The sequence below is a fragment of the Mchenga conophoros genome, linkage group LG16 (assembly GCF_057382185.1).
Source record: "Mchenga conophoros isolate Kocher_MC1m ecotype Shallow Benthic linkage group LG16, M_conophoros_male_GT1.1, whole genome shotgun sequence".
In the NCBI taxonomy this organism is placed as follows: domain Eukaryota; kingdom Metazoa; phylum Chordata; class Actinopteri; order Cichliformes; family Cichlidae; genus Mchenga; species Mchenga conophoros.
The window spans coordinates 38717450-38741411 of NC_140541.1; the positions used below are offsets into that span (position 1 = coordinate 38717450).

Here is a 23962-nt window from a genome sequence, read left to right on the forward strand (position 1 = left end):
ATGCGACCACCGCCACAGCTCCCCTTGCGTCGGTGTCCTGTAAAATAACAAATAGGGGCCAGAACAATGGTCCCAGAAGCGGCCCTGGCTCATGGCCATGGCGACCCTCTCCCAATCAGCTGCACCCAGTAAACAACAGTAGAGACCCTACTCACAAATGCAGGCAGAGGTAAACCTCTGCCCTGCTGCCAATCACAGCGTCGTCTCTTACTGTTGCCGTTCCATCAGGTCAGGACTTGGTCGCCGCATCACACTGGCCATCTCGCATTAACCTTCCAGTCTGGGGCCTCCCTCCTTCAGTGCTCAGCTAGCCTGTTTTTAAAAGGTCTTTACACAGCTGATAGGCCACCTCTGGACACACCCCTGCCTCAGCAGGTGGTCCCTATCAGCTAATTTGTCCCATGTCCACAGTGGATAAAAACCATGTCACATAAAACACTAAAAACCATGCAATAGAAACAGAATAAAACCATGCAAATAAAACGACACTCATAAATAAACGCTAAAAATCAGAATAAAAATAAAATACAAATTTCCACTGTGTGACAGATGGATGGATGATTTGATGGATGATGGATGGATGGAGTTCACATGTGAAGAATTCCTCCTTCCTGCTCGGGTTGTCCTCACAGCACTCAGTGTGGGAACAATGATCCTAGTGTCTCAGGTTCTGTTGGAGCAGCAGGAAAATTACTCCGAGTGCCGACGGGAGAAGTGAGCACATCATTGCGTTCGTCTGATTGTCATTAAAGTGTTTACAACAGCAGCAGGGTCTAAAGTGACCCCTGACCTTTCCAGGACAACGTAATGATTTCAGGTTTCAGACGTGTCACAGGTCGAGCGATGTCTGCAGAAACTTTGCATTTAAAGTTATTAGTGAAGAATAAGAAATGGCTGTGACCTTCCTGAATGCATCACTTGTTTGTGTTTTTTGGAAAACTGATTCGACTTTGTCCGACATAAACTCTGGAAAGAAGAGGGGAAAGTTTCGCTCTGGAGGTCTAGACTGCTTATTCAGTCCACTTTTCCACGACTGAGCCGGAGAATAAAGAGAGCAGTGTGCTCATTCCTGAGCGTTTAACACGGTGGGACGCAGCCGCGCTGACCGCAGCGCAGCGTGGCACAGGAAACTTCCATCAACCCAGCGCCAGCCCGAGGCCTGGAAGGCAATCAGCCCATAAAGCTGTGTGTGTGTGTGCACCATGTTCAGAGATCTTTGTGGGGACCAAAAACTGGCATGCTGCTATACTTGTGAGGACCAACAGTCCTTATGCAGACAAAACGCCGTCACCACGAGTTTGAAGACGTTTCTGAGGCTCAAAATGTGGTTTTAGTGTCAGGGTTACAGTTATGGTGGGAAATGATGTCATGATGATGGCAACATCATTTAGATCCTTACTTACTTAGGTCCTTACTAAGATATGAATGTGTGTGTGCGCGCGTTTGTGTGAGCGTGTGTGAGCGTGTCTGTGTGCGTGCGTGTGTGTGTGCGCGCGTTTGTGTGAGCGTGTGTGAGCGTGTCTGTGTGCGTGCGTGTGTGTGTGCGCGCGTTTGTGTGAGCGTGTGTGTGTGTGTGCGCGCGTTTGTGTGAGTGTGTGTTTGTGTGCGCGTGTGTGCGAGCGTGTCTGTGTGTGTGCGCACGAGCGTGTGTTTGTGTGTGTGCGCACGAGCGTGTGTTTGTGTGTGTGCGCACGAGCGTGTGCGCGTGTGTGAGCGCGCGTGTGTGAGCGCGCGTGTGTGAGCGTGCGTGTGTGTGCGTGTGTGTGTGAGCGTGTGTGTGTGCGCACGAGCGTGTGTGTGTGCGCGCGTGTGTGTGCGAGCGTGTGTGTGTGTGTGCGTGTGTGAGCGAGCGTGTGTGTGTGTGTGCGCGTGTGTGAGCGCGCGTGTGTGAGCGTGCGTGTGTGTGTGCGTGTGTGTGTGAGCATGTGTGTGAGCGTGCGTGTGTGTGTGCGCGTGTGTGAGCGTGTGTTTGTGTGAGCGTGTGTGAGCGTGTGTGTGTGTGCGTGCGTGTGAGCGTGTGTTTGTGTGCGCGTGTGTGAGCGTGTGTGTGTGTGCGTGCGTGTGAGCGTGTGTGTGTGTGAGCGTGTGTGAGCGTGTGTGTGTGTGCGTGCGTGTGAGCGTGTGTTTGTGTGAGCGTGTGTGAGCGTGTGTGTGTGTGCGTGCGTGTGAGCGTGTGTTTGTGTGCGCGTGTGTGAGCGTGTGTGTGTGTGCGTGCGTGTGAGCGTGTGTTTGTGTGAGCGTGTGTGTGTGTGCGTGCGTGTGAGCGTGTGTTTGTGTGCGCGTGTGTGAGCGTGTGTGTGTGTGCGTGCGTGTGAGCGTGTGTTTGTGTGCGTGCGTGTGAGCGTGTGTGTGTGAGTCAAGCTCTCTGGTGCTGTCCATGCTAACACCCTGCCCCCCCCCCGTGTGTTCTCAGGTTGGTCCTCTCCTTCCACCTGGTGAAGATGTAGTCTGTTTGGTCTCCATGGAGATGTCTCCAGTCTCATTCTTTGCCCTGTTGCCATGGTCACTGTGCTTGCTGTTCTTCCTGACTGCCGCCCGCCCCCAGACGACGAGCTCCGCCCCCACACATGCAGCTTCCCCGAGGGCCAATACGACGCTACTCTACGAGAGCGGCGCTGCGACTAGCCGCAGCCTGCGTAACTGCAGTTGCTCCGCCCCCGTCACGGACTGCGACGAAGTGCTGGCGAACTCTCTGTGCCGCTGCCACAGCGTGCCACGCTCCGCCCTGCCCCGCGATGGGCTGCGGGAGGCGGGGCAGCTGGCGGTGTGGGTGAAGGAGCTCTGGGTCCTGGAGGAGCTGCTGAACGGCAGCTCGGTGGGCCACCTGCGCCTGTCGTTCTGCGGGATCAAACCTGTGGACAGCCGGTACCTGGCTCTGCGGGGTCTGCAGACCCTCGGGATCCACAGCGCCGTGCCGCAGACTCCATACCCTGACCAGGAAATGACCCTCTCCCCCCCAGCGGGGGTCACAGCGGAGCTGGACGCCCTTTCCTTTGGCTCCTCCTCCTTCCTGCACATGACCTTCGTGGACGTGGCCGTGCTGAACGGGCTGTCCGCCCTGAAGGCGTACAGCGTGGCAGGACCGCCTGCCCCCACCCTCTCCCAGCACTTCCCCCTGCTGCCCGTTTCCCCGCCCCCCTCTGATGACCCGGCTGAGATGGCTGCAGACCGCCTGCAGGACCTGCTGGTGACCTTCGTGTACTGAACCTCGACACCGATGGCACTTTTTTGTGGGACGCGTTCCCTTCCTGCTGCTGCTCCTGTCCCGGAGATGTAGTGCCCTTTGATGCTCTGATCCTGTAACGAGGTTTGGGAATGTTTGCACTCTGATTGGATAAGAGGACAGCTGCCACAGAGGTTTCACACGCATGTACACACTCTGACCGTCCACTGTGGTAACGCACCGCAGTAGAAACTCGTAGCTTTATTAAACATCATAGGTTAGGTTTGGGCTTCATGTGAGGTTAACAGGAATTCCCACTACCAGGACCTGCTGGAGTCTCATGAGTCTAAACATCTGCAGATGCTTCACGGCTAACCTCTCAGTGTCCGTCAAGATACTCTGACCTGTCACAGATAATGAAAATTAGCCTTTTTAGCATTTTACCAACAAAACCAAACAGTAAGCTGAGCCCAGCGATGTTCTCATAACTCACTGATGTGCTGTTGGTGTTAGTGGTTCATAAAGCCTTTCACTCACAGTTTATAACGAGTGTCTCATCAGGAAACTGAAGCTGGGGGATTTTAATGGTTTGGTGTGTGAGTGGCATGTAAGTGATCTGTAAATCCTTAGTAATAGTGGGCGAGGATGGAAAAATGTGTGAAACAGCTGGAAGGGGACGAGGTGCTAACATGACTCAGGCTGCAGGCGCTGCGAGCGCTGATCTCTCCTGTCTCTGCGCTCACTTTTCTCCTCCAGTTCACATTCAATCTGTCTGCGTTTCATGAACTGAAGGTTCACGTCAGCGACCATCGACTGCGAGCCGTCTCACAGCCTTTAGACCTCGCTCAGACTTTATGGACTGCAGCGTAACTGTTACCAAAAGCTGTGGTTCATTCAGGTGCCGTACGGCGATTAAACGACTGTAATTGTGAAGTCATTACTGGGCAAACAGTCTGCAGGCTTCCTGAATCTATGAGACAAACAACACGATTGTTCCCGGAGACAGAAGAGCTCTGCCTCCAGCTGCCGGCTGGGTGTTAGCGCTCCGTCCTGCCCAGGTGCTCCGTCTCTTTCTCAGTTCTTAGACTTACATGGGCGACAACTTACAGCAAAAACACAAATCAGAAAAACAGCAGGGCTCCCTGCACACTTTTACTGATGAGCCACGCCATCCTCATCATCACAGCAGGAATATCTTTACAAAATAGATTTCATAGCAGATCTCGAGTAGGGTTGGGCGATATGTAAAAATTTTCCAACCGACAATCATCAGTCCAATAATCGACGATGGGCGATATATTCACGCATGCACAGACTTTTTGATGGGCGGAGCAATGTAATCATGCAGAAGTACAAACATGGACGAACTAATAGGGCTGTCGGCATTAACGCAGTCGTCACGATTAATGCGATTAAACTTTTTTTAATGTACTCAACCCATCTGGAGCGCAGAAAGAAGGGATTTTGACTCAATCTGTGTTCCAGATGGGTTCATTGTTAATCGTGTTAGTCATGATGATGGCGCGTTAAAGCTGGCAGCACTAAAAACATATAAAGTCGCCAATTTGGGATGAAAGAGGCAAACCTAAGGACGTAACCAAAGCGGTGTACCACTTGTGCAGACACATAGTACGAGCAAAGTACTCAATAACCCTAATCCCTAGAGACTTGCAGAACCTCTCAGAGGCTCACGGCTCCAGAGTTCATACTTCAAAAGAGCCAACAATAAACCCCATACGAAACCTCTTCAGGTGCATCCTGGGCAGCAGCTCAGCACTCAGTTTTATTTGGCGAGATAATAAATCAACATTAAGACGGTCTGAGAATGAATTTCCACCACAAAGCGCTGAAGCCGCTCTCAGATTCACGTCTGTACTTTAACTCCTCCAGTCTCATTCCCAGAGCATCAAATGATGAGTGCTGAGCGGTTTCAAACTCAAACCAACGTTCAGCAGCGCTGCGGATAGAGCGAGGGCGCGTTGGCTTCCTGCAGGTCTGCGTTACATAACGGCCTCGTGGAAGAACATTTGTGTGCCACATGATGAAATCCTGTCGGTGCAGATTATGAAGATGAAAACAAGACGTACTGGCGCAGCTGGCCGCAGTGAACGCTGTCCAGAGCGGGACGAGCGCGTCTGCCGCTCTGTCTTTGAAACATGACTCAAACACACCGCTGTGTCGGTTTAAGGACGACGCCTCTGAATGTAAACATGTCCGACAGCAGCGGGGTCTGCTGAGGCCAGAGAGCTCGGCAGGCGCTGTGCCGCGTTTTCCCAGCTGCTCTGATTGAGAGCAGATGGCCTCATAAAACAAGTTGTTTTGAAACAGGTTAAAATGGACGCCGAACAACACGAGTGCCAGCGTTAGGATCCTCCGTCAGCAGCCAACACCGCGCACTCGCTTGGACGGCGACCATGACTTGGGCTCTGCTGAGCTGGACGGGGCTGCGCAGCTGTCGCTCAGCAGAGCGCAAACAGAATGTGTTTGTTTCACACTCGCTTTAAGGCCGAGGAGCTTGCATGCTCTCGCTGTCCTCCTGCTCGAGTCCTGAGAGGCTCTGTGAGACCTGCTCGCACAAACGTGTGTGTGTGTGTGTGTGTGTGTGTGTGTGTGTGTGTGTGTGTGTGTGTGTGTGTGTGTGTGTGTGTGTTTGTAACCCATGCAGTGAGGATTCAGAGCAGAGAGTCAGAGTTCAGGTCCACGCCCAGCACACGCTGGCCTCTATGCTTAATTACACGGCGGGACTTTGCACGCTGCTCAGCGCCTCTGTGTGAGGAAATGTTCCCGCAAACAGAAACTTTTAAAACGTGCACAGAGCACGGCTCACTTTTACAAACACCAACCTTAGAGTCCAAAATGATGTGCGTCAGAAATGCTTTGATTCGCTTCCAGGTTCTAATTCTCATTCACAGCAGGACAGCTACAAAGTGCACACACATGGCCAGAGTCCAAGCTAGCACGTTCGACTTAATCAAGGCCGGGTGGAGGGATTAGCCCTTTTTCTTAAACTGGGTTTGATCTCATGCACAAACATTTGATGTGAACAGAGGGTTCAGTTTCCTGGAGTTTCTCTGTTCTGAAACAGTTCAGTTTTGGCTCTGCAGGTGTCGCTGTGCTGCAGCCACACGACAGAGGATGTCAGGCAAATCAGTGCATGTTTGCTAATGTCCTGGTAGTTCCTCACACTCTGGTGGTCAAAGGCAGAACTGAAAGCTGCTCCTGAGTTAAACCATAAGCTATAAAGATACATTTATCATTTCTTATACTGTAACAGTCCATATAAACCTTTGATGGGCTGTTGCTGTTTGAAGCACCCCCTAAATGACCAAAACAAACGTTCTTCTTTATTTTCTGGCTGTTTGCAGCCCTCTAGTGGTTGTACATGGAACTTCAGTTGAAAGTGTAGACATTTAAACCGCTAATCCTTTTCCAGAAAAACGAACGTGCAGATAAACACTGACGTTCAGGCTTGATGTAAGCGCACATTATTCATGACCTCTCCGCCTATTGGTTAGTTAAATGCCTCAGCAGTGACCAATGACTCGTGGTTAGCCGTCCTGACAGCAGACTCTGATAAGCACCCAGAGTCTTGCAGGCTTTGGGATCTGGTCTCATATGAGCAGCTTTTATGACATAATTATAGATCATGTGGTGTGAAGTCAGGGAGGGGTCAGGGCTGCACGCCCCATCAGCAAACAAACCCAGCAGCAGTGACACACGGTCCGCTTGATTTTTCTCCATGTAACATGAAAGATGCTCAGCCTGTGAGTGTCTGACTTCATCAGAGGGTCTCTGCACTTGATTTTCATGCTTACATCATTTACACTTAGCATTTATCAGACAGTCAGCGACTGCACGGAAACCTCCGATTGTTAAGGAAAAATGTGAATTCTCCACCTGGTTGCTGGAAGCGGTCACAGGGAGGTTTAGTGCTTCTCCATCCAGCTGGTGAATCCTTGTTTTTCCGGGCCGACCTGTCCGGTCTCTAGGCCTGTCCAACAGCTGACGTCACCTGGTTAGTGGTGAAAACCTAAATTTAAGAAGCACTGCTCATGAGAAGAAAATGTTTAAGATCACTTTGATTTGGAGGGGGCGGGGTTTATAACTTTTGCCCCAACCTGCCACCAGAGGGCGATTGCCATGCTGTCCATCTTTATATACAGTCTGTGTTTTCAAGTTTACCCAGTCAGGAACAAGGAGAACCGCTGGGTGAGTTTGCCCTCCTCGGTGACTGTCAGGCTCCTCCTGCTCTTCCTGAGCACAAACACTTGTAGTTATGCAACAGGCAGAAGTCTGTCTGTGAACGCCATCTGCTGTGGCAAACGCAAACAGAGCAGCTCACATTTCCAGCGTGCAGCGCTCTGACACACTGGGATTTTTCCACAGCTCTTCCCATCTGCTAAACTGGGCTGTAACACACCTCCATAATGGTTTTCAGGCAGTTCACAGAGGACTGGCACTGAAAGTCAAAGAGTCTGGAACTTTCCACCACAAAATGGGTGAAAATGAGCTCAGCGGGGTTTTTGGGTTTGACGTCACTCCCTCGTCCTGTCTCCGTTTCCTCTCCTGGTCTCTGTTCCAGCACCTTAACTCTGCATCAGGGAACGTGTTTTGCTTTCGGATGATTTGCACGCTTGTTGCAGGCTTCGTGATGACTTGTGTGTTTAAGGAGCAGGTTGTGTATTTGGAAACGGCTCGGCACCTTTGATTTGTATATAATTTGGAGTGAATGTCATAAACACGTCATCATGTGGAAGCTTTGTGTAGTCTGACAATAAAGTTTGAAAAAGTGTTGTGATGTTGACTTTGTTACAGCTTCATGCCTGCACTTCACACCAACAGTAATAAACAACAGTCACAGTCAGACCAACAGGCTTTGATTCTAAAAACTTTATTAAAGCGAGTCGCTGAGACATTTCCTCACAGCTCTGCAGCTTTTCAGAGTTCACAGAAATAAAAGCGTTTAAAAAACTCCTAACTAATAAACTCCCACAGCGCCCTCCAGCGGCGGCCCCCCAAACAACAGCCTGGAAACCACCGAGTGACGTTTGGGAAGCGCAATCCGGTTGTTCAGTCTGACGTCACTAGCCGTGTCTGGGCCTAAACTCCGCTGCAGGTCCATATATCAAACGATCGCTATGGCATTACTGAGAGTTAAAAACTGTCTAAAGTCTTTCATCTTTAATAAAATGATCAGCGTTCTGCTCTACCAGGTGTAACAATTGAGTTTAACATCCAGGCATCCATGAAAACGGAATTTATGACATTTAACGGAGTTAGAAGTTAGCAGGGAGTTAGCTCGCTAGCTTCTATCTAAATACAATATAGCATGTCCTGACTGCGGGGTTTTGGAAACAAATTAAAACGTACAGCTCTGTTATCACTTCCAGCATAAATGAAGACAGAAAACTAAACAGCAGTGACGTTTGTAGGGTTACTGAAGTTGGGCTAGCTGGTATATAATGATGTGCTACGTGACCGCTAGCGACACAGCTATGTTAGCATAATATAAACAAGCTAACTTTTTTTCCACTTGATAAAAGTTAACGTGAGTGTTCTCAGTGGTCAGGAACAAATGTAATCGCATGGCAGGATGCTGTAAAAGGACCAAACTTCAGCCAGGAGAACAACTGAGATAATCCATCCACAATACGAGGTTAGTCATTCATATACTGCTGCATGGGCTGGGCTGTAGTTACATCCTAAGGTTTTAAAAACTGAGCTTAAATAAATGATTAGCGGTAATAAAAGCCGAGGGAGGTCAACAGTGATCACTGACTGTTTTAGGAGCTTTTTGAGATCAAATAGAAGAAAATACAAAACATTAAACATGTTAACAACACAAATGCCATATTAAACGCAGCTACTTTAGACCCGGAAGTAGGATTCCTCGCGTCATCACTGAACAACCGGATAGCAGCGAGACAGGAAGCGGAAGAACTTCAACGTAAGAGCACTGGGTCCTCCTGCGCTTTCTGCTGCCTGTCCTCAACTAACGAACCAGCAGAGGGAGCCCAGGGCTTTGTTTTCACACAGCGGGTGAAAGGAAGAAAAGTGACAACACGATAAATCACAAAGTCTGAATATATTCAAGTATTTGTACAATTATAAATACAAAACCTTCTGTTTTCTTTTTCGTTTTATTATCTATTTATTTAATGAAAAAATAAAATCCAATAAAACTTTGTTTTCTAAAAGCACATCGAGTCCTTTCACAGGAAAACAGATTCTTAATGATTTTTACTAAAAATCATTATTATCACCAACAAACCGAGAGAAAACAAACAGGGAGACGCTGTTCTTATTCATATCTGATGAACACATTCATTTCCTCCATTCACTCGCATCCATGTTTAACATGTTTCAGAGCACAGAGGAGGACAGCAGTCACCGTCTGGCTTAAATGAGTAGAGGACACATTCGTGGACACAGATCCTTGTTCACTGCGCTGCTGTTTACAGTTTAAAGTCTTCATCAGAACAAACACTGCTAACTGTACTTTGCTGCTCGCTGTCCTTGAAAAGCAACAGCTGACACGATCCGCTCAGTAAATGTCCTTTTACCTGTAAGCCTGGTTTAGTAACCTGTCCTAATATATTTGTGTTGTATTTCTTATAAGGGGCAAAGTGGTGTCAGCCCTGCGCTGAGAGGGCTGTGCTCATCCATCCGCCCTGTTCTAACAAAGACACGTTTCAGGAACACCTGTAGTTCCCTTTTATTCATATAGCATCAGTGAACAAACACACGTGTTACTGTAAGGTGAAGACCCCACAGAGTTAATGCAGGACAAACGTTCACTCGGATTCATTGATGAAGTGAATGCAGGACTACATGTCCTTCTCATGAGTGGACACACATGGATGTGAACCACGCGTGTTTGGCTGAGCCAAACAACCGCAGCAGTGATTCGAACCTAAAGTACTCTGGATACTGTTACTGTACAAATACTATTACATGTTTGTTGGTCAGGTGTCCTGTAGGAAGAAAACACGTGAATGTGCATGAACGCGTTTACATGAGGACAAAGTGACTTCAAGGGAAATACAAATCTTCACATTTTGATGTCTGTCAGTTATTTTGTTCATGAAGTTTTAATTTACGAATTTTTGAGCAGATGGTGTAAAAGGTTGTAACTGTATCGAAGTGTAAAGATATAAAGAAATTAATTTAATGAGTTACAGTGAAAACCAGTGTCTGTAAATGATAAACACGACTTTCAGTTTTTCTATTCATACAAATTTTATTGTGAAGAAACGGAATTTTCCGTTTTAGAGTTGAAGGAATGTCCGTAAATAGTAGAGAAATTCTACGGAATCTTCTGTTTTACCGGAAAAGTTCGTGAACTTCAGTAAAAGATCTACGATTTTTTTTTTACCCGAGCGAGGCCGCATCTGTCCACGCCAGTATAAACCACAGCACAGGATCCACCCACTGCAAATTAACGACACTGCACACTGACAACCCCAACTGCGACTACACCTCCCAGCCACCTCCTCCCAGCTTCCCCGACATTAAAATACCGAACTTATAGACCCCCCACACACCCCCACACCCCCAACCTTTCCCCTGAAGGTTGGGGGTGTGGGGGCATCCTTTATAGGATGCTTGTTCAAGGCTGCAGTTGGTCCAGAATGCTGCAGCTCGTCTTCTGACACGTACTAAAAGATGTGAACACATTTCCCCGGTACTTGCCTCCCTTCATTGGCTCCCTGTCCGCTTCAGAATTAATTTAAAAATTTTATTGTTGACTTACAAAGCCCTGAATGGACAGGCTCCCGGGTATTTGTCTGACCTCTTGCAGACTTATACCCCCCTTAGAGCTCTTAGATCAAGTGATCTTTTGCTTTTAGCTGTACCAAGGTCGAGGCTGGTTCACAGAGGTGATCGAGCATTTGCAGTCGTAGCGCCTAAGCTGTGGAGTAATTTACCCCTACACATCAGACAGGCTCATACTGTCAATCTTTTTAAATCTTATCTTAAAACACATTTTTATTTACTGGCTTTTAATACAGCATGAGAGTTGTTTGTTAATTCATATTTGGTGTTTGCTTTTAATACTCTAAGTTGTTTTATTATGTATGTTGTATTCTTGTACAGCACTTTGGTAAACGCTCCTGTTGTAATTAAATGTGCTATATAAATAATTAAACTATTAAACTATTAAACTATATGCATGCGCGACGGGATCCCAGAGACAGCAGCTGATCCGGCGGGGTCTGGAGTCCCTACCTAAACACGGCACCCATCCTCCCCTCCTCACCCCCGAACATAACAGCCTTTCCATCCAGCTGGATCGCCGGTGTGGTGCCAGGGTTGGTATCCCCAGACGATTTGTTTCCCCTGCGTCGGGAGCGCGCACAGGGCTGTCCGAATCACGGATGAACACTATCTGTCGTTTTTAGATTTAGTTCACAAACACTTCTTATAAAGACGTATTACTGCTGAAATATTAGCGGCGTTGGCTCTTTAAACAGTAAAGTTACAGGATACAAATAAATATGAGCCACGGTGTGGAAATGATGCGCCGCGTGAGAACTTTTAATGCATCATTTTCTCCTGTAACCCACAAACACTCATCAGTGCGCGCTCCCGACGCAAGGGAAAAATTCTACCCTGGCACTCTGACACGCCCACGCGTGATGTTAACCACTCAGTTCCTACTGTGAGAGGTCCACAGTTCATCCCGATCACATTACAATAATTTAATAACATATTATTAAGATACAGAAAACTAGATCCAGCTTAAGGAAAAAAAGTCCACGGAGACCAGTGTAGAACTGTGTTGGTGCGGGAGGCTTTTACTTTGAAGGGCGTGGCAGGAAGCGGTGGTAGGTTTGATGTGGAGAGCTGAGAGGAGCCCGTCTGCGTCACAGTGTAAGGAGAGTTTCTGGGAGCTGCTCGTCTTTCTCCGAGGCTGTGGAAGCTCCGCTCCGGGCAGACAGGAGGTGAGTGACCGGGCAGAGGGCCACCGAGGCCGGCCGAGCATGTCCACGACACCGCTGTCTGTGTGTGGCTGTGTCGGTTCCGCAGGGAGCAGTGACCGGCGGGCACTCCGGGGCCGGTTTATGGTGTTTAACTACCGACTAGTACACGCGAGCAGGGGCCAGACTGTGGAGCGGACACCGACCAGCCGCGTGAAGTGATAACAACAACAATGATCATCATGATAACAATGATAATAGGGATAAGTGACTGATCAGAAAGTCAATCAGGGTGTCCGTGGTCACTGAGACTGTGTGTTGTGTTCCTCTGAACAAAGCGCTCATTAAACTAATCTGGTTTTGCCTTTTATTGTTTTAAACGTGGGAGAGTGGACAGGTTTCACCGTGGGCTCAGATTATTATATCACGATCTGTCACTCTGACAAACACCACGCTGACTAAAACTACTGTAATGCGCCAAATCACAACAACAGCGCCTTGAGGCGACTTTTGTTGTGATTTGGCGCTATATAAATACAATTGAATTGACTTAAGTGCACGAGACTGTCCAGTTATTATTATTGTTGTTGTTGTTTAGCAGCACGGTGGCGCGGTGATTAGCGCTGTTGTCGGGTCTTTCTGCGTGGACTTTGCGTGTTCTCCCCGTGTCTGTGTCCAGTCTGGTCTGTCTCAGACTGGCGACCAGTCCAGCGTGCAGGGTAACTGGGAGGCTCCAGCCCCCTGTGACCCTGACAAGGATCACCAGATGATGGATTATCGCTATTGTCACTGTTATTGTTGTTGACTGTGTTGTGAGTAGGGCTGCTCAATTAATCGAATTTTAATCACGATTACGATCTGGACTTTCAACGATCATTAAAAATGAGTGAGCCGATTATTAGCCCCTCCCTCGTTTATCCGCGACACCTTAAAGGCCGGTCCGTAAAAATATTGTCGGGCATAAACCGGTCGTGGCGCAAAAAAGGTTGGAGACCGCTGATTAAGAGGACCCGAGGGAAGCTCGGAAAGCTAAGCAGGAGTTATTTGGAGAGGAGAGTGACTGCCGTTGGTTGAAAAGAGGTAAAAAAAAAACTTCAGTGGTGTTGCACACTATGTTATATTATTTTTTAAAGTCATTGTTAACCCTTTAAAGCCGGTCAGAGCAGCACGCTCCGTTTTGTGTAACTATTTTTAAATCCCTGTAGAACCGGAACCGCGTAAGCTAGCGCAATAATTTGTTTTGCATATGGGTTAGGGGGCGCCTTGTAATCGGAAGGTTGCCGGTTCGAGCCCCGGCTCGGACAGTCTCGGTCGTTGTGTCCTTGGGCAAGACACTTCACCCGTTGCCTACTGGTGGTGGTCAGAGGGCCCGGTGGCGCCAGTGTCCGGCAGCCTCGCCTCCGTCAGTGCGCCCCAGGGTGGCTGTGGCTACAATGTAGCTGCCATCACCAGTGTGTGAATGTGTGGATGACTGGATGTGTAAAGCGCTTTGGGGTCCTTAGGGACTAGTAAAGCGCTATATAAATACAGGCCATTTACCATTTACCATATGAAACCGGAGGAGTTGTACTTACATCTGATGCCATCAGCTTGTCCTCGGTCACGGTTTCCTTCCACAAAAAGCTTTGCAAAAATTGCATAAAAAGCGCTTGCAGGAACAAAAACATAATATTCCAGAAACAGGCTTCGCCGATCAGCTGTTCTTAACACTTCCCACCGTGAAACAGACGTCAGCGCGAACTATCACATGTCCGCCATTTCCTGGCCAAAACCGGAAGTGACGTCATTTTCGCGGAAATGTAGTTTTTTACTTGTAGGCCTTAAAAGCCTATACTGGTCATGTTTGACTTTTCTGAATAGTTGCTGGGATGCTTAGAACTCGAATTGCACTGCTGGAAATAGTTTATTTTGATGCACCTGCTGTTTTCTTTGCAAATTTGCATCATAGGATTGTTTTTTCGTTTTTCCTGCAGTGTATATAAAAATTGCTGTATCTCCAAAATAAAACTATGAAGACACTCAAAATAAATTTCCTGTTGTAAACTATTTTTTGCAACTTTTTTGTATTTAAAGTTTTGAGGGACAAACCTCTTAAATTTCTCCAAGTAGAAATATATGTAAAAAAACCAAAAACGATTTTCAATTTGTTTTTTGTAGTTTATTGCACTTTTTTGCAATTAATGTAGTTACTATGGACTTAATGCATACATATTATTAAAATATGGGCTATAACAGTTGTATAGCAACTTGAAATGCTCCCATAAATGGCACTACAACATGTAAAAAATTAATATAAGCTCTGGCGGACTTGGTTCTATAGTAGGTCTTAAAGGGTTAAATAAATATCGTCAAATAATCGAGATCTCAATTTCAGTGAAAATAATCGTGATTATCATTTTTGCCATAATCGAGCAGCCCTAGTTGTGTGTTTTTCACGTGTGGTTTTTCAAACACCATACAGTAAATCTTTGATGTCCTGGTGTTTCACGCTCATGAACCGTCCTCATCGTGATGTTTTCACTGAAAACAGGAACTGGGAGACTTTCACAGCGGTGCTGAGGCTCCCAGCCTCTGGACCAGACTCGGGGTCCTGAGCGTGTTTCCAGTCAGTCTGCACGGCTCCTGTTTTTGTAAAAGAACGTCAGTTTTTTCTGCAGCTGCCGTCTCGTGAACACTGAGTAAAAAGTTCACCTTCAAGCTTTAACTCTGGTTTCTAATAATGTGGTAGAAGTGATGCACGTGGGAGGATGTGAGAGTGCTGAGTACAGCAGGGCGATATTGCCACAAATATTTATCACGATATATATTTGAAAATTTGCGATAACGATATAACCGACGATATAATTGATGCGAGACAAAATACAACTCCACAACATTACTAGCGCAAAAAGACAACCTTCCATTTATTTTCACTTAAACAAGAAGCTGGTTTTTATGTACATTAAAGCTTTATAAAAATGTAACAGTGCAAATGCAAATTCCTTGCTGAAAGTTTAACCAAAAGGCATTTCCAGTAGAAATGGGCTGACATATCCTGAGCATAACCATGTATAATATCCACTGAAGTTAAAAAGAGGTGCTTTGCAACATTAAACTGCAGTGTGCAGTACGTATTTTTCGGACCATAAGGTGCACGGGATTATAAGGCACATTAAGCGAAACAAAGCAGTCAGATAAATCAAACTTTATTAAACTCATTCTTCTTGCTTCCTCCACTTCTGTACCATTGATTCATTAATGTTGAATTCTCTGGCAGCTGCTCTATTCCCATGTTGTTGCAGTATATTAATGACTAACCTCGTATTGTGGATGGATTATCTCAGTTGTTCTCCTGACTGAAGTTTGGTCCGTTTACAGCATCCTGCCATGCGATTGCATTTGTCTCTAACCATCAGGAACCGTCACGTTAACTTTTATCGAGTGGAAAAAAGTTAGCGTTCATCCTCCAGCTTCACTGTGTTTATGCTAGGCTAACATAGCTGTGTCGCTAGCGATCACGTAGCACATCGTTATATAGCAGCTAGCCCAACTTCAGTAACCCTACAAACGTCACTGCTGTTTAGTTTCCTGTCTTCATTTATGTTGGAAGTGATAGCAGAGCTGTACGTTTGAATTTTTTCAGAAATCTCTCAGTCAGAACATGCTATATCATGTTTAGGTGGAAGCTAGCGAGCTAACTTCCGCTAACTTCCTGCTAACTTCTAACTCCGTTAAATGTAATAACTTTTGTTTTCATGGATGCCTGGAAGTTAAACTTCATAGTTACACCTGGTAAAGCGGCAATGCTGATCGTTTTATTAAAGATGAAAGAATTTAGACAGTTTTTAACGCTCAGTGATGCTGCAGTGTTGTTTGACCTGAAGCATACGGAGTTTAGGACCCAGATTACTCCCAGATTTAAGAGCATCTTAGTCCGACAAATAACGACGGCCGCTTGCATGTTCTGCAAAAAAATGTGCTTTGTCGTGTATCTGACGGACAAACACCAAACCAGTTCCACATCACTGAAGTTGCACCATTTTTACAAACCAATTCTGGTTCATCTGTTTCACTCAACAATCCGCCATGTGCGTATGAAAACAAAGGCACTGCGCATGCGCGTTTTACTCATATTCTATCGCTATATTTCATTTTCCTATCGTTGCCTAACATTATACCGCTATTACCGTGAACGGTATAATATGGCCCAGCCCTAGTGCTGAGGCAGCAGGGCTGGGCTCAGCGGCAGAGGAGGAAGAGGAGGAAGAGGAGAGAAGGTGCCAGACTTGCTGTGATGTCATCATTCATGCTTGATGCAACATGTTGACGATGTTGCCCACAAGTCTGAGAGTCTGTCTCTCTCTGAGCGTCCTCTCCCCTCTCTCGCCGTTTGCAGTGCGTCACTAAATGTTGTCTTTTTAGTGTTTCATCCTGTTTCCCTGCTCTCTTCCTGTGAAAAGGGGTTTTTGTCACCGCTGTCTGATGGTGGGGGTTTTCTGTCTTCAGGATGAAGCGGCTGCAGTTGGGCAACTAACTGAGTTTATGTTTAATTGACTGAAAATCTTTTCTCGAACTGAAACAATCCGAAACATTACAATCGTCTCGTCGATGAGATGTAAATGTAGATGATGTTTCGCTGCAGCTGGACCGCGTGGTGCTTCCTGGCTCTCAGCGCGTTTGCAGACGTGACGGTGAATCCTGCCCACCTGTGACCATGGCCTGTCTGCCTCTGCTGCTCTGCCTCAGCTTGCTGCTGCACTCAGGTGAGTCATGTAAAAGCAGTCAGGTGTTCAAATACCGTCCTGCCCCACCCACACACAGGCTGATACCTGTCAGGTATACTTTGGATCCTCGTGACTCAGCAGATTGCCTCACATATTTTCTCTTTTCTTCCTCTCGCAGAGCTCGCTCATCCGCCTCCCGCACCTGTTAACCTTTCTGTCGACTCTCTGAACTTCCGCCACGTCCTTCGGTGGAAGCCCGGCGACAACACGCCCCCTGGGACAGAGTACGGGGTCTTTGTGAGGTAATTTGTCCGCCGTCTGTCCTCACGTCCTGTCACTCTCAGCCTGGTAACATGAAGACGATGGTGCTCACATCAAACCCCAAAAAACCTCTGAGCTCTGTGGGTGATGTAGAAACGCAAAGTTCAGACGCTTGAAGGATCAAGTTCAAGCTCAGCTGTGACTCCAGGCTTTTATTAACACACACACACACACACACACACACACACACACACACACACACACACACACACACACACACACACACACCTGAGATAAAGGACAGGATTAAACACCTGTAAATAAAAGTGTTGCATCAGCTGCGTGTTTTTGTCAGATGCTTCCTGTCGAAGTTCAGAACACGATATTTTTTCTAAAGGAGGGTAAAAGTCCCCCCGTAGCCTGCTGGGAAATTCCACTGTTGCTTCTTCTTTTTTACCAAAAGAACGATTCAAAAATAGATTTCCTGTTTTATTTTGTAACTCACACAAGTTTGTCTGCACTTTTCTTCAGATCAAAGAAAGAAATGAAACAACAGAATAATTTCATTTTTAATTATATTGTAATTATGCAGCTATACAAAGTTAGTTACACACAAAGATGTTCTAGCACACAGATCGTGGTTATTTTGGAGTGCGTGGAGATGAAACAGGAAGTGAAAGCAGAGCGGCGGGCTGAGGTTTGTGGGGACCTCTTCAGACCAGGGTCACCAACCTCTTTGCCCTGAGAGCTACTTTAAGGGTACTGAGTACTCCGAGGGGCGACGTGTCCGACACAGAGCTCGCCTTTAATATTCTAATATTATCAATAACAGATATTAGTGTGTGTGCAGGGACGACTCACACACTGACAGTGGGAGTTCTCACAGCTGATATCTCTGTGAACATGTTTGTAGGAAACCATCAGCTGATATGTAACCATGGAGACTGCCCCACGTTTGTACACGTCCTTCATATTTGAATGAATCTTCTAACATTTGTACCGATCACCAAATCTGTTGCATTTCCGTCATTTTTCACGTTTTTCTACACTGTTTGACTTTGTTTGGGCCGCGTTGCTGTGGTGATGATCTCCTGCTGGTGAACCGCGACCTTTAATCTGCTCACGTTTTCAGTCAGCTTCACTGGCTCCTTCTTCTTCTTTGGTGGAATATCTGCCTGGGCGGGGTGCTTTCTCTCTCCTGGGCGGTTTGTTCACAGCGAGCAGCTGGGATGGCTCTGACGCCGTTTCAGTTTCAGCACTCATCGTGAGGGTTCGCTTTACGTTTGCAAGGTTTAACATGAATACACTGAAACTGCTCGTGGCTTCGTGTTTTTCAGCTAGTTCAGAAACTGTGTTCTTCCTCATACAGCGTCCTCGTCACCAAACCACAGCCTGTGGGTCCAACGAGTCTTTATTGTCTTTAGGGCTGCCACGATTAGTCGACTAGTCACGATTACGTCGACTATCAAAATCGTCGACGCGTCGTTTGAAGCTTTGTAAGATCCCAACAGACGCAGGAACAAGTAGCAGGATTTAAGAGTGTAATAACGGACTGAAACAGAAGATGGCAGCACTGCATGTACAAGGATGCCAGCTGCCGTTTTTTGGTCTTTTATTTGTTCCTGAGTAAATCGGTTTGGCTGAGATTAAAGTTATAGTTTTTACACAGCTGAATAAACATCAAGCAGACAGCTGATTATCAGAAGTGTGAGATGCTCGAGAATTTACTCCGGTGTCCTGTTATATTTTAGATAGCAAGGAGTTTATTAAACTCCACCGAAACAATCTGCAAATTTCATTAAATTTAATAAACTATCATCTTGTCTTTATTTTTAGTTAGCACAGACCTTAAACACTTAAAGCTGTAAGCTAATGATCGTTATATAAGAGCAGATGCTGCTGGTGCAATAAGCTGTTCGTTTTACGTCCAATGGATGATGATCTGATTAGTCGACTAATCGCAAAAATAATCGGTGACTAGTCGACTATCAAAACAATTGTTTGTGGCAGCCCTAATTGTCTTACAGCTAAAACGCAGCAGCATCCGGCTGCCTTCCTGCATGTCTTAGAAATGATTTTCAGGTTTCACTGAGTCTTCAGAGCCGGTGTGCTGGCCTCAGGTGAGCCAGCTTCAGGCCTCAGATGGGTTTCCATCAGGATCTGAACGAGCTGTCAGAGGGGATAAAACCTGTGATACGTGGTGCGTTCACTTGTCCTGTTTTAGCTCTGAAATATTGGCGTTGTGTCATATTCCCGTCTTAAGCACCCTGAATGCATCATCTTTTATCTGGAAACACGTCTACAGGCCTCAGCAGGTTAAAGGTCACAGCCTCGACAGCACGGCTTAGGTTTGAAAAGCTGCGTCTGAGCAAAGCAGCAGACTTCTGAGCTTTTTAATTAACATCTAAACTCCTCTCTTATTCATGAATGGTAACCTGACAGTAAACGTCCAATCAGAAATCAGCTTTCGTTTGAATCTAGGACCAGCTGGATTCGAGACATGAACAGCTCATCGTCGCTGTTTGAGCAAACAGTCGTAACACAAAGCAAATGTTTCTTTTACTGTTTTTGTCCTTCTGATCTAAAATGTTCTGTTTGTCGTTGTTCAGTGATAATAGAAAGAAGTGGGAACAGCAATGCAACATACCAACGCAGCCCCAATGCAACCTAACATCTGGAACATCGATGCCGCTGATGCTACCAGAGTGGAACTTTCATTATTACCTGCACGTCACAGCGTTCTTCAACCAAACCTGGTCTCCGAGGTCCAAAATAATTGTGTTTGTCCCTTACAAAGAAAGTACGTCAGCATGAGCGTCTTCTGGGTTTCACACTGGTGCATTTGGATTTAAGTGTGTCCCATAATCCAGATCAGGCTTTGATTGAACTAAAATCTCTGGACTGGTTGAATCTTTACCAAAAGGTGACCGCGTGTTTTCTTCTGTTTACAAGCTAAATTAGGTCCTCCAGAGGTCTCACTGGTCGGATATGAAAACTACATCCAGATCAACATTTCACTGCCTTGGCCCGATGACCTGCCAAACTTTCCCAGTATCCAGCAATATAACGGCTTCAGAGTCTCATTTCGGATCGGAACCGATGGAGAAATCCAGGTAAGACATCCATTTCATCCCAACATCAGCGTGCAGATTTAGACCTCAGCTGGTATCTTCATTCTAGAGTTCCTTTAAACCTGTTTGAGGCTTCAGTCACATGGGCCTACAGGCCGGTCAGCAACCTCTCGCCATCCTGTCCCTGAGCCAGCGGTCGCTGACTGGTGTCCAGGCGCGGCTGTAAAACACATATAGTACATATACGATATAAAAATGGAAATGCAGCCAATCACACAAAGGTGCAGATTTGGCTTAAAATAACCTGGTTGCACAAATATGCACACCCTTAAACTAATACCTTGTTGCAGCACCTTTGCCTTTTATCACTCTAATCAGTCTTTTTGGGTAGGAACCTATCAGCATGGCACATCTTGATGTGGAAATATTTGCTCACTCTTCTTTGCAAAAAAAACGTCCAAATCGGACAGATTGCGAGGACATCTCCTGTGCACAGCCCTCTTCAGATCAGCCGACAGATGTTGGAATTCAGGTCTGGACTCTGTCCGGTCTCTTCCAAAGCCTCAGCCTTATTCCGGTGAATCCATTCTGTTGTTGTTCTGGATGTGTGCTTTGGGTCATTGCTGTGCTGAAAGATGAAGTTCCTCTTTATCTTCCGCTTTCTAACAGAAGGACGAAGGTTTTGTGCCAACACCAACTGGTAACAGTAGTTCATGTTTAGAAGAAAAGATCCCAGCTCACTGATTTGATCGGGGCAATAGTGCCTAAAATGTTGCAGAATTTTGCTGAGAGATCTTTTACTCTGTGGTCATCTTTCGTGAGTAGTTTTATGGACAAAACCCAGCAGGTCATTCAGTGTTCCCTTAGTGCTGATGTAAAGAGATAGCTTATGTAGGCAAGTATATTTCTCCTTTTATCAAGAAGCAAAGACAAAAAGGGGGGAAAAAGAAACAGGGCAGGGGTCGGTGGTTGAATCATCCGTCCCCACCAATGCCACAACCAAATCTACGCCCTTGCAATCACAGCAGGCTTCTGCCTAAAAGCAGGTGTCGGGTTGATTGACATGAGGAGACTTTGACTTTGAGAGTCACCTGTCAGAGCAGGTGTTGCACACCTGGTCAGGCCTCCAAAGGTGTCTTCATGGCCGCGTAGAGGTCAGAGGAGAAAACGATGCTGAGGATCACACCAGTGGGTCGTGGACAAATCCCAGATGTGATTTTAATGACACGTTTCCTCCTTCTTTGACTTGCAGACGCTGGAAACAGAAAATAAAAGTTTTACCCTTGAAAACTTAAAGAAAGGGGCGGAGTACTGCATAGAGGTGAAGCTCAACACCAGAGAACTAAACCATGAGCCGTCTGCCTGGAAGTGCACCTTCACCACGGCGGTGGACCAGCAGAGAGGTGAGCTGATGTGCAGCCGGTAAGGCGGGCGTTGTTGCTGAATCAGAGCATAATGAGCTGCCACAATTCATCTGCCTCCTTATCTGTGTAAATATGCAGAGGGAGTAATTACTAACACATGCCAGGGCTGCCCCTCTCGCCAGTGGGACTCCTCCCCCAGCCACCTGCTCCACCCATCCCTCCCACAGCACAGCCACAAACCACACCCCTCCGCTGTACTTCGGCTGGTTCAGACGGTCGTCTGCATGGAATAATGTGTGTCTGTGTGTCTGCAGGCCTCACTTTAGGTTTGGTCATCGGCGTCCCGATGGTTGCCATCTTCATCGTCACGAGCTGCCTGCTCCTCCTCTTCTACACGGGAGTCATTTGTAAACTGAAGGAAACTGTGCCCAGAGCTCTAATTGTAAGAAATCCAGTTTCATGTGCACTCTAACACCTGTGGTTTGAGAGATTTTATAATGATGTGTTTATTTCTGCTGTGAAGTTGAACATCGCCTTCATTTCATCCATGAGCGTCTCTCAGAGGACAAAGTTCAAACGCTTTGAAGCTCCACAGTCGTAAAGCTCCTCCAGCATATTGTGATTTGCATTTCCACAGAAGGACCAAAGTCCTTCAAAGGTTAAGCAAATGAGTCAGCTGAGCTGAAAACGACTTCTGTTTTGCCCTGCTGCTCTGTGTATATCTTGCTTCAGTCTTAAATATGATCAACCTATCTCTAATAATCAGCTGTGTACCACAGGCCTTCAAGCTGGCTGTAGTTAAACCTTTACTCAAAAAGCATCTCTAGACCATCTCTAGATCCTTGAAAGAGTAGTTGTCAAACAGCTAACAGATCACAGTGACTGTCCCCAGAAAACAGCTTTGGCTGATGTGTTTGTCCTGCATACTTAGACACAGCTGTGACTCGATGATAGACATCTTCAGCAGAGTTTGCCTCTGTTCCTCCTTCTCAGAGCTTCTTTCTCTTCTCTTTGTAGACGGCTCTAACCAAAGGCTACGTCCTGGCCCCGCAGCCCACCGTCCTAGATCCCATCTCAGTTACCTCGGAGACCGGGGAGCATAACAATCACACAACATCACCTTCTGCCAACATTGACGATGTCTCAGAGGACGACGATGATGGCAACTATGTGAACAGAGCAGTGGATCTCTCCTCGGGGGAGAGCTGCTGCTGTGAGGAGCTGTCTGGCAACATGTCAACGAACAGCGAGCCAACGGCAGCACTGGACGCTGGAAGCTCAAGGTTATTTGCTAAGGTGAAAGTAACGGCGCTGCCTGCAGAGTCTGACGAAGGCCAGGTGGAGACGGAGGTGGAGGGAGCGCAGCTCTGTTTGGTGAAAGAGAGGAGTCGAAGTGGAGTCTGGGGACAAAGTCAGGACGAGGAGGTGACGAAGTCCAAAGAGGACAAGGAGGTGCGGGACATCTCCGGCAATGTCAACCTGTTCTCAGTCACCCTCGCCTCAATGGCTGCACGCGATGGAGATGAGGAGGACGTCACAGGCTTTTTGAAAGAGTCCAGCCTGGAGGGTTTACCTGCCACAGACTCACAAACTGAATCAGATCACCTGACACCTCAAGTATTCCCGACACACACAGACCGCACTGCGAGCAGATGTGAAGGCAACAGCACGGACACGCTAACTGAAGAGGAAGAGGAGGAGTTCTCGCCCTATTTGAGAAACAGATGATACTGATGTGTGCTGCTCTGAGCGTCGATGACTCGCAGGGTCTCCTCGTGTTTGTAGACCAGCTTATTATTTGGTGCTGCAGGTCAGAAGATCTGCAAATGAACCAGCCGGATTTTCTGTGTCCGACTTTTTGACTTGTTTGACTGTGAACGTAAAACTGATGCTGCCAAATGGGGTCCAGACACTTTTTAATGTTGTTTGAAAATTAACATAAGCATTTTAAGAAAATCAAAGGAAACTGTGACATTTCTCTTTCTAATGTTCTTCATTAAATATAGATTTTAATGTTTGCTTTTCTCCTGGTTTCCATTCTCTGTACTTCATAATTAAGTTTGGGTCATCTCACGCTGGGTCTCAGGAAAAAATAACCACAAACTATATCACATGACTTCTCAAAGGTACTGGGAGCCTGTCAGGTAAGCGTCCGTGCTTCCACAACATCACGTGATTCATAGCTGGACTGGCCCGGTATGCCCGATGGCGATTTTTTTTTTTTTTTTTAGGAAGGCTTTCAATTGAACTCAGTTACACAGCGATAAAAAGAAACACAAAAAATGGCAAGAAGCTGTTGTATTATCAACTGCAATAGCCGGTCGCATGACAGCCACGGAAAGCCGACGGGTAAAGAGATCGGTTGTTATCGGATTACGTCGTTGAAGAGAAATTGTTCGAGCCATGTTTCCGAAGTAACAAAGAGGCGACTGGATATATAATGAAAGGTGTTGGATTGGCCAATTGGTCATGATCGACT

General features: G+C 46.7%; 2 protein-coding genes across 2 annotated transcripts in view; both read left to right on the forward strand.

Moving 5' to 3' along the window:
• Nucleotides 1-7955, forward strand: part of LOC146557310 (exosomal polycystin-1-interacting protein-like) — a 25648-nt gene extending 17693 nt beyond the window's left edge. Inside the window, exon 3 of the mRNA XM_085249633.1 lies at nt 2414-7955. Coding sequence (XP_085105759.1) covers nt 2462-3205 — 744 coding nt within the window. The 5' untranslated portion in view covers nt 2414-2461 and the 3' untranslated portion in view covers nt 3206-7955. The remainder of the gene's footprint in view (nt 1-2413) is intronic.
• A 3922-nt stretch (nt 7956-11877) lies between these two features.
• Nucleotides 11878-23500, forward strand: LOC146557311 (uncharacterized). Its single transcript, XM_085248593.1, has 8 exons — nt 11878-12108; nt 16706-16826; nt 16966-17089; nt 19658-19848; nt 20001-20161; nt 21372-21522; nt 21798-21925; nt 22501-23500. The coding sequence occupies exons 1-8, from the start codon at nt 12001-12003 to the stop codon at nt 23209-23211; spliced, it is 1695 nt and encodes a 564-aa protein (XP_085104719.1). The 5' UTR covers nt 11878-12000; the 3' UTR covers nt 23212-23500.
• Nucleotides 23501-23962: the final 462 nt, after the last annotated feature.